Source organism: Myotis brandtii, unplaced genomic scaffold, assembly GCF_000412655.1.
Source record: "Myotis brandtii unplaced genomic scaffold, ASM41265v1 scaffold421, whole genome shotgun sequence".
Lineage (NCBI taxonomy): Eukaryota > Metazoa > Chordata > Mammalia > Chiroptera > Vespertilionidae > Myotis > Myotis brandtii.
Genome location: NW_005366140.1, coordinates 1,263,983 through 1,273,992, shown reverse-complemented (window position 1 = coordinate 1,273,992; position 10,010 = coordinate 1,263,983). Strand labels below are relative to the sequence as shown.

At 56.1% G+C, this 10,010-nt stretch overlaps 2 protein-coding genes across 2 annotated transcripts in view; both read right to left on the bottom strand.

The window, feature by feature from the left end:
* Window positions 1–2,745, bottom strand: part of HAPLN4 (hyaluronan and proteoglycan link protein 4) — a gene marked incomplete at its 5' end in the record, with an annotated part of 4,160 nt that extends 1,415 nt beyond the window's left edge. Inside the window, 4 exons of the mRNA XM_014545799.1 lie at window positions 4–142; window positions 1,696–2,058; window positions 2,314–2,419; window positions 2,653–2,745. Of these exons, the coding sequence (XP_014401285.1) occupies window positions 4–142; window positions 1,696–2,058; window positions 2,314–2,419; window positions 2,653–2,745 (701 nt within the window). The remainder of the gene's footprint in view (window positions 1–3; window positions 143–1,695; window positions 2,059–2,313; window positions 2,420–2,652) is intronic.
* A 1,647-nt stretch (window positions 2,746–4,392) lies between these two features.
* Window positions 4,393–9,665, bottom strand: TM6SF2 (transmembrane 6 superfamily member 2). Its single transcript, XM_014545798.1, has 7 exons — window positions 9,491–9,665; window positions 8,919–9,016; window positions 8,566–8,669; window positions 8,055–8,178; window positions 6,809–6,994; window positions 6,095–6,214; window positions 4,393–5,162 (listed from the first exon to the last, which is right to left on the bottom strand). The coding sequence occupies exons 1-7, from the start codon at window positions 9,573–9,575 to the stop codon at window positions 4,956–4,958; spliced, it is 924 nt and encodes a 307-aa protein (XP_014401284.1). The 5' UTR covers window positions 9,576–9,665; the 3' UTR covers window positions 4,393–4,955.
* Window positions 9,666–10,010: the final 345 nt, after the last annotated feature.

Genomic DNA, 10,010 nt, shown 5'->3' with positions numbered 1-10,010 from the left:
CACCAGTCCAAGCCGTCGCGCCAGGCCGCGTGCAGCTGCTCGGCCGACGCCAGGATACCATCCTGTCCAGCGCAGGCGCGCTGCGCCTCAATGAAAGTCAGCTTGTAGCGGCCTCCACGGGGGTGGTAAGGGAAGACCACGCCTGGGAAAACACAGGGGAGTCAGCTCAGGCCCTCCCAACCATCCCCACCCACCTGACACTGGGGGGCCCTGTGTCTCTTCAACCTAGATCTTCCAGTCCATCCCTCACTCTGGTCTCAGATCTGACCATGCTTTTTTCCAGCTCACACTCCTCCTGGCTCCCTTTGCCTTAAGCTTGATTCACTTGACCCTCCTCCTTAACATACTTAATCGTGTCTACCCCCTTTCCACCGCTGGAGACATTTGCTCATGTGCTTTCCACCTGTTGAGCTCTTATTCATCCTTCAAAACCCAGCTCCCACAACCCTCCTCCATTCAGTCTTAGGTGCTTCTGACATTCTCCCAGCACTGGGACCTTCCTTCTGATCAAGCCCTGAGTCCACAAAGCTGGGAATGTCTATGTCCAGTGCTGGCTCCCCTACACTGGGAGCCCCAGAAAGGTTGACCCTGGGCAAAAACTCCCTTTGATCCACAGCACTGTCCAGGGCAGTCAGTACCCCTTGGTTTTCCTTCCACCGTCAGTCGTTATAACTGTCAGACTTGCAGTCAACTCAGCTCACAAGTGTTCTGTCTGTCTGTGTTTGAAGGGCGGACCTTGGGGGTTTTTTGGGCACTCTCAGCAGGTGCAGGGAGGAGGCAAAGAGGGACCAACCAGGGAGAAGACCTGGAGCCTGGCAGACTGGGGTTTAAGTCCTGGCTCTGCTGCTCACTATCATGTGCCCTTGGCACAGGTCTAACCTCTCTGAGCTAGTTGAACCATCCTCAGGGGTTTTGGAAAAATTAAATGAGAAACTCCAGAGAGCTCTTCAGCCAAGTGCCTGGCACATAGACAATGCCCAATAAAGGAGAATTGCTGCTATTGTTGTGTTATTTACTATTATTGGGAAGTTGGCAAGTGAAGGCCCCAAAATCTTTCCAAGCATCTTCTACTAGTAAATGACTGAAGAAGACAAATCAGGTGGAAGGGAATTTTTTCAGATAGAAACGCCACCTCCAAGCTCTGCTGTCAGCCAATCAGAGCATCCCCATCTTCTGGCCACAGCTGGGCACATGACTCAGAAGCTGAGCCCAATGAGGGACAAGTCTGGGACTTCTAGGAAATCAGTTGCTAAGCTGGGAGGGTGGAAGCCTGGCACGAATTTTTAGAATTTTTAGTTTCGTCTTGCAAGAGGAAAGCCCACCCAGGGAGTCAAAGCTGAGGGAGGGACTCCTGACATGGTATGAGTGCCTGGATCTTACTGTGCCTGAATCCTACACCAGGGTTTCCCAACATCCTCACTATTGGTATTTTGGACTGGGTCATTTTTTGCCCTGGGGGACTGTCCTGTGCTTTGTGGTATATATCACAGTATCTCTGGCCTCTACCCACCAGATGCCACCAGCAACTTCCTTTTAGATGTTACAGTGTCCCTGGGTAGCAATAACCACCGTGAATCAAACTACCCCACCAAGCCTCTAAATTCCTTCAGGACAAGGATTTGGTTTCTCTTCTTTGCAATTCCCTCCCCTCTCCTCCCTGAGAAATGCCTCTCATCCTGCCCTCAGGCTGGTCACCTTCCAGGTCCAGCTTGACCATGCCCGTGTCATCCTCTAGTTCGTTGGTGACCTCGCACTCATAGTGCCCGTAGTCTTGCAGCGTGACATTTCGGAGAACCAAGGAGGCGTCCCCGGGACCATCACCCTGCAGCTCGGCCCGCCCTCGGTAGCTGCCAAACGCCCGGTGCTGGGGGCCCAGCGCCACGAAGACATCGGTAAAGGCCAGCGGCTCCACCACTTTAGTCCACTTGAGACGGACACCTTCGTGGCTGTGGACGGTTGCCTCGTAGTGGTAACGGCAGGGCAAGACGATGGTGCCACCCCGGTGGCTGACTACCTGCCCGGGCGCTGTCTGCACCACCACCGAGCCCGACTCGCCCTCTGTGGGTGACCAAGGAGGGTTCAGATGAAGTCCTAGGGGTGGGGTAGGGAACCTGGGGAGGGGGATCCTGGAAGGGGATGTGGTTATTAAACTTGGGTGGGGGTAACTCAGATGGGTAGAGAGGCTCAGGGAGGGAACTGGGAGGGGGAGGAGCTGGGGGGGAGGACGGTGGCCTTCGGGACCGCTCAGTGCCCTCCCCTTTCCCTCCTCCATGCACCCTGGCGATCACACCTGGCCACCGCTCTCTGACTTACCCAGCACGTGCACGACCTTCTTCCTGCCGCGCTGCGCCCCTGCGGGGGCCACGAGCAACAAGACTCCCCAGAGCGCGCAGGGACCGAGGGCCGCCCGAGCCCACACCTGGGGGCATCGGACACTCAGTCCAACCTCCTGGCTTTTGCCTTTAGGAGGACTAGCCCCTCGCTTCTCACGGGCCCAGGCCTCCTCCTCGTCTAGGGTCCCAGAGGAGTCCCCCGGGAAGGCTGGCAAAGCCCTCCCTCCCCATTCCCTCTCCTGGGACGTCACACGCTCTCTCTTGCACAAAGCCCACCCGCCTGACCGCACCCTCTCTTAGTCCCGCCTGATCCCCTAACCTCAACTCCGGGGGCTCCAGCCCCGCCCCCTTCGCTCCGACCTGGGCAGAGGAGGCGAGAGGAGGGAGGAGTCGAGCAGCGGCAGCGGCAAGGTTATTCGTGCGCCAGGAGACTGCAGCAAACCCGGCCGGGCGGTGGGGGTTAGGGATGCGGGGGAGTCGTGGAGAAAAGGAGAGAAAGAGAGAGGGAGAAGGAGAGGGAGAGAGAGAGCGAGAAAAGGGAAAGAGACACAGGGAGAAAAGCAGGGAGAGATGAAGGCAGAGGAGAGAGAGCAAAAGGGAGAAAGAAGAGGAAGAAAAGTCGGAGAGAAACATGCAGAGGGAGAGACAGAGACTGAAAAAGATGAGAGGAGAGCGAGCAAGAGGGAGAGACAGAGACTGAAAAAGATGAGAGGAGAGCGAGCAAGAGGGAGAGACAGAGACTGAAAAAGATGAGAGGAGAGCGAGCAAGAGGGAGAGACAGACAGACAAGAGGGAGCCATTAGGAGAGCGAGAGACAGAGAGACTCCGAGAGGGAGAGAAAAGTAGGGAGAGACGGAGAGGGATAGAGACGGAGACGCAGAGAGTTCGAGAAGCAGGTTAAGAGACCGAGGGGATGGGAGAAACGGAGCGGGAGAGAGACTGGAGAGAGAAACACGGAGGAACGTAGACACGGAGCTAGAATCCCAGAGAGGGACCTACGGGGACCCGCGCCGCGGCCCCACTCACCATGCTGCCCGTAGGCCCCCGCCGGGCAGACCCTACGCGGCAGGACTGCGCTCCGGGCACATAGAGGAAGGACTAGGCAGGTCTCAGGGGCAGCGCAATCCCGGTGACTGCCTGCAAGGGGAGGAGGGAGGCGGACAAGGTGGCGGGGTTTGGGGGGGTTGTTAAAGGGAAAGCGGAGGCGCGCGCTCCGCTGAAAGGAACCCCGGGCGCGGGTGTGGGGAGGAACACGGGAGAGGAGTGAGTTCCCTGCTCTTGCTGGCTGATTGGGCCTGCGGAGGAACCTCTCTGGGGCTCAGGTTAAGCATCTTTAAAACCGAGGCGAGGGGCCTGGTGGAGTCTTCCTCCTCAGATACCCTGCAGGGGCAGGGAGCTGAGTAGCCTGGGGAAGGAGCTTGGTCTGCAGGTCTGTTTTCCCGTTTGTCACTGAGTGGCCATCTCGTCGTCCTGGGCTCTGGCACCGAAAAGGTGCTCACTGCGTGGTGGGGTCCCGCGACAATGACCCACTCATGCAGCAACAGATCCAAGTCCAACTCTGCCCCTCACCCACTGTGCGGCCTTGGAAGAGAGCTTGGTCTCTCTGAGCCCGTTTCCACCTCTGGGAAATGAAGTACCGATTCTTTGGTGACGATCCAATGTCTAGACATACAATAGATGCTTAGAAAATGTTGGTAGGTCGAAGAGGGTCTGATCACACCCCTGACCGCACTCTGGGCCTATCACCCCTGAACCTGGTCTTTCATCCAGGTTCAATAATCAAACCTGGAAACTATGAGCTCCTCCCCCACCCCCCTGACTGCTTCCCCAGGCTGTTTCCCCAAAGTATGAGTCAACCCGACAGCAAAGGCAGGACTATGGGCTTTGTGGTTGAAGTGGCCAAGGCTTGGTCCCTAGCTCAGCTGCATCCAGGAGGTGTGCCCGCAGACCAGGACCCTTGTCTCCTGCAGGCTCAGTTTCCCCATCTGGAATATGGGGTGAGATCCAGCATATGATAATGTGAGGTTAGCCCTTGGCATGGTGAACAGTAGGTGCGTAATAACGATGCCACAGTATTCATTATAATTTATTAGCAGAAATAGGGCTTCGGACTCTTGTCCTGATTGTGACTCCAGGCAGGTTCGGATCCTCTCCAAGTCTGTTTTCCCCACCTGGAAAGTGGAGCTGTGCGCACCAACCGGAGACAGGCTTCTGCTGTCTGGCACCTTCTGTCCCTGACAGTCACACTGGCAGTGATGGTGGGCCTTTGTGGGGTTTGAAAAGACAGTCCCTCACCCCTGCCCCCTGAATCACTCAGGCAGCAACATTTTAGGCATCAGAAGGGCTTTTAGCAAAAGGATCCCTGGGGGTAAAGGATAAACTTGGCAAAGGAGAAGAACCCACAGAGGTTGGGGAGCAGTGACAGCTGAGTGTGGCTGTGGCCCTCTCTGCCTGAACACCCGGCCTTTGGGTTCCCAACCCACCAGCTGGCCTTGAAGCCATCAGAGCCAGAAACAAAGACACCATGGGTGTACCTCCTGCCTCCAAAAAACCCAACCCATCCTTCTGGGGCAGGGCCCGCTGGGTGTGTTAAAGGAGTCCTGGGGCGTCCCACAGGCCCCCTCAGTGCTGCTTCTCGTGGAGGACTTGGGAGCTGGGTGGCAGGCGCTGGAAGAAGGCTGGCCTCAGCAGGCAGCGGTAGGCCAGCAGGTGCGGGCCCAGGGCATACAGCATGTTGCACACGAAGAAGCAGGCCCAGGCATCCTCCGGCACACGGTAGGTGAAGGGTGTGCGCAGGTGCATGGAGGCACCCATGTGTGAGAACTGCGCCTGATGGCCACGCAGGGAGGATAGATGTCAGGGGCTGGGAGACAACCAGTCCCAGCATCAACAACATTCCACCCTGGGGAGCCCAGCAGTCCCTGGCCCCATCTTGCTGGCTCCGCTGACCTGCCTGTCTCCTCTTTCCAGTCCATCTGTTTGTCTCTAAATATCCCTGTCCCTACGGGTCCTGTCTGTCTTGTACATCAGTCTGTGAGCTTCTCCCCAGCTGCCTAACCAGAACCATGTCCACTGTGTCTGCTGGACCCTACACCCTATCTCTCTGTCCAGCTCTTCCTCAACCCAGACAGCTGCCCTTGACACAAATTCTGTTGATTATACCATCGATGTCCTCCTGATTCCCACTGCTCTGACCTGGGCCCAGCCTTTATCATACCCCATCAGGAACCCAGAAGTAGACCCCTAGCTCTGACGGTCCTCCACTGCTCAAATACCTCCCACTGTTCTCCATCTTTCTACACGGAAGCCCCCAAGGTCAGAGTTCAAAGCCCTCAGCATCTAGCTGCCAATTTCTCTAGCCTCTGCTTTTACCCTTGTTATGGCTCTGCTAAATCACCGTGCCCCTCTGTGCCTTTCCTTATACTGTTCCCATTCCCGAATGTCCTTCCCTGCCTGGAGCTGTCATACCCATATGTCTAAACCCAGTTCCTATGCCCCCTCTTTTAAGAAATCTGTCCCCTCTGTAATCCCTCTCAGCCTCTCCCTCTCCCTCTCTTCAGTTCTGACCCCATGGGGTTGGGGATGGTCTGTGTCTGGCTCTTTCTCCTCCAGACTAAGGAATCCTGGGGTACTGAGCTGGGGCTGGGGCCTCTCAGGGGCCCAGCATCACCCTGCCCAGGGAGAGCACAAAAGAAATTGATGGGTAGGCAGAAACTTTCTTTCTTATGCACCTGACCCCCAACACCCCACCCCCACCTCACCTGGCCAATGGCTCCAGCAAACACCAAGGCCCAATCAGGTAGCCAGGAACATCCAGGGAAGATAAGGGCATAGGCAGCCAGGCCATAGAAGGGCAATGCATAGAACATATACACCAGCATCTGTGATGAGCAGATATGATGAGCAGATGCCCCCGATAGGTCTCCTGAGACCCCTCAGGTGGGAACCCCAGGGAGGCTCTGGCCAGCCTCAGACCCCACCCAGGATGGAGGCTCTCTGCACATCCTACCCTGTGCAACCTGCACCTTTATTTCCTTTGGGGGTCCCCACCCTTCCCACTGCCCCCCACCTCACTTCTGTCCACAATGATCAGCTACAAGATGGGGATGTGATTCAAACTTAGCCAATCAGAGCCTGCCTGAGCCTTGTGCTTAAGCTCTGGGGAGATAAAGGCTCACATTCCTCTGGGGTAGCTAAGTAGGGCAGAAGGAAGCCTGGCGCTGCCCAAGGCTCTCTCTGCCATTCCACAAAGGGACCACCTGGGAGGGGAGCCCATGCAAAGAAAGCAGAGCCCAGAGCCAGAGCTCTCCTTGAGCTCCTGGATCGAGCCATACCTGAGACTGTATCTATACTTTTTTTATAGGACAATAATTCCATTTGAGCTTCTGCCAGTTGGACTTGTGTTTTAGGCACCTGCTTCAAAGAAGCCCAGAGGACCCCTATACATGGTCCTTTCCTCCCACCTGCCCTCTCACCTGCACCTTTGGGTAGGCCACAGGGTCCCGTAGGTATGGTTCGTACTGATAAATATAGACAAAGCAGGCATCTGTGGGGCAGTCAAGCACCACCTGCGGCCAACAGACAAACCAACAACCCACCTCAAATATCCCTCCCACCAAAAGCTTTCCCCATCCTCCCAGACAGGGCTCACACCCCTCGTTCTACCCTCCTCCAGCCTTGGTTCTATCCTCTGGCCGAGAAGCCACAGATCTCAAAGCTGGGGAGAAGGCTACAGGGAATGGGGCTTAGTGGTGAAACACTCAGGTCAGACTCGAAGAACTTCTGGGTTCCTGTTGCTTCCAGCCAATGGGAGCCTCCAGCAGGAACTCCGAGGCGGGGAGGAGGAAGAGGACCAGGTGCTTAATCCCCAGCTCCCTCTCTGCTTTGGCCAGTGGCTGGGTCCCTTATCTCTGGCCAGTGGCTGGGTCCCTCCACTGTGACACCTCTAGCCAGGCAGCTCCTCCTCCACAGGTCCAGCTCTCATGGCCCTAGCAATGCCGTTTCCTCCGCTCACGGGGGAGAAGGGCTCTCCACTGCTGCTGGCTCCTGGGTCCCCCATCCCTTGTGTGTCCCCTTAACTCTAGCTACACCTCTTCAAGGAAGTTCCTCCTGAAAACCCCTTCACTGGGACTACCGGGCAGAGGGGCAGGGGCGGATTCTGTTTCCTCTTTGGACCCTGAGAGACACCACACCTACCAGGTGGCAAATTCCATGAAAGCACAAAACTTGCAGCTGCTTTACACACCAGTGCCCTGGACCCAGCACATGGCCTGGCCTGGAGAAGTCGCTTAATAGATATTTATGGGAAACTAGCCTCTTACCAGCAAACAAATCAGAATCTATATATATAAAAGGCTAATATGCAAAGTGTCCCCTAGGGCAGTGGTCGGCAAACTGCGGCTCAGCAAACCGCGGCTCACAAGCCACATGCGGCTCTTTAGCTCCTTCAGTGTGGCTCTCCCACAAAATACCGGCTCTTCCACAAAATACCGACTTCTGCGCATGGGACACGAAGTTTCAATCGCACTGTATGTGCGCACCCGCATGTGGTATTTTGTGGAAGAGCCACACTCAAGGGGCCAAAGAGCCGCATGTGGCTCGAGAGCCGCAGTTTGCTGACCACTGGCTTAGACCATGCATGAACAGGCATGTGGGGCCCTCTTCAGACCTTTGGGAGGGGATGGAGGACCCCGTGGTGGCTTCTAGGTGCAGGGCAGTGACCCAGATCAGGGAGGTAGGATTCCTCAAAGCCAAGTACTTACCAAGGATGTTTCCTGGGAGAAACACCAGGATGCTCATGACGAAGGACCCGAGCCAATACAGTCCAAGGTTCCGGTACCTCTTCCTGGGTGGGGAATGAAGGGATGACCAGTAGATAGATATCTACCCCCAGTCTCAGAGCATGAGCCAGGGCCCAGGGTGCACCCTGGGCTCCCCAGCTTTGGTCTTTCCCAGTTTTGCTCAGGATGAAAGGGAAGTTGAATGAGAGAATAAACAGTAAGACCTTCTGTCAAGGACAGAAGTGGCGGCCCAGGCGCACAGTGGTAAGAGAAGAGAGCCAACCACCAGTCACCTGTGACATTCCCCAGAACCTTCTCCCAGTCACACCTGGCTGGAGCCGTAAAGAGGCCTCCTGATTTTCCCTACTTCTGGCTCCACCTCAGTCTGAGACCCCACCTGAGGACTTGGCCTGCTTTCCAGGGCCCAGGTGCACTCCACCCACCCCTCGCACCTTCTGTGGATGGCACCAGCCATGGCCAGGTAAAGGAGGTAGTGAACGATGCCATTCCAGTAGCAGATGAAGACTCCGTGTGCAGTGCGTAGGTATGGCTCACCCTGTGGAAGCAGGTGCAGGGATCAGACACATAGCCAGGCAGGGGGCATCCTAGACCAGGGGTCCTCAAACTACGGCCCGCGGGCCACATGCGGCCCGCCAGGTGTTTTTGCCGCCGCTGCCTGTTGCTTAGCAGCCGACTAGTTTTTTTTTTAAACTATAGACCGGCCCTCCAACGGTCTGAGGGACAGTGAACTGGCCCCCTGTTTAAAAAGTTTGAGGACCCCTGTCCTAGACCAACCCCTACATACCTCCTTGGTGTAGAACTCCACGAAGCCCACCATGTAGCCATCTTCCTGGAGAGCGATAAGGAGGTCCACCACCGAGGTGAAGGCAAATACTGCAAACACTGCAGGGAGAGTGTTCAGGGAAGACCTGGGAATGGGTGGGGCCTGATGCTGCAGCGGGGACCCAGATCCAACCTATGACTCGGTGCCCAACTGCTCCCAGTTCCCACTCCACAGGTCACATGAACTACCACCCTCCCTCAAGGGGGGGCACAGTCCTTGCCTTTGGGATTCCCGGCCTGGGAGATGCACAGTCCCTGCCTTTGCCTTCAGGAGACTCCAGAGTGATGGGAAGACAGTTCGCACTCTCAGGAGCCCCAAGTCTGAACAGGAGGGCCTCTGAGGTTCCATTGTCAACAGTTTTCCAGCCTGAAGATCTCCAGTCCGATGGGAGCCCTTCAAGGGCCCCCACCCTGATGAAGGAGGCCCTTCAAGGACCCCCACCCTGATGAAGGAGGCCCTTCAAGGACCCCCTGTGTGATGGAGAAGCTGTTGCTCACACAGTTCTCTTCCCTAGGACCTTCCCACTAACTCACCAGCGTAGTGTGGGTCGTAGTAGATCTCCCCGCGGGACAAGCTATAGATAGCCACAAAGAGCTGACCGAGGATCAGGGCACTCATCAAGGCCACCCCAAGGGGACTGTGAAGAGGAAAACGAAGTCAGAGAGGCCAGAGCCAGGGTTGAGACCCAACCCCCTCCTGGTGAGGGCGAGAGCAGACTCCAGGAGGCTCCAGGTGACGAGGCTGAAGCATGTGTCTGTCCATTCAGAAATGCCTTTCCTTAAACTGCCCTCTCCCATCACCAGGCTCTTTCCCCAGCTGCTTCCATCTCCTGGAAACTCCTTCCAGAAGTTTCTTTTCCACTTGGCAAATTTCTACCCATCCTTCGTGGTCCATCTACATTGTTCCTCTTCCAGGAAGCCTTCTCCAACTCCTCAGAAAAGATTATTATCAAAGTTGGGCCAGCTACAGAGGGGGCACCTGTCAACCCTTTCTGACTATATGATTTATCCCATCACTTGCTGATATGTTTGACTCAATTGCTCAGTCAGTCAT

Bases quoted from the DNA above. Each gene is read 5' to 3' on its own strand.
- TM6SF2 (XM_014545798.1), bottom strand. From the start codon at position 9,575: ATGAGTGCCCTGATCCTCGGTCAGCTCTTTGTGGCTATCTATAGCTTG. The intron at 8,179-8,565 runs GTGCGAGGGGTG...TTCCCCACCCAG, and splicing joins GCTGGTGCCATCCACAGAAG to GAAGAGGTACCGGAACCTTG. The intron at 5,163-6,094 runs GTGAGGTGGGGG...CGTGGCCATCAG, and splicing joins TTGCTGGAGCCATTGGCCAG to GCGCAGTTCTCACACATGGG.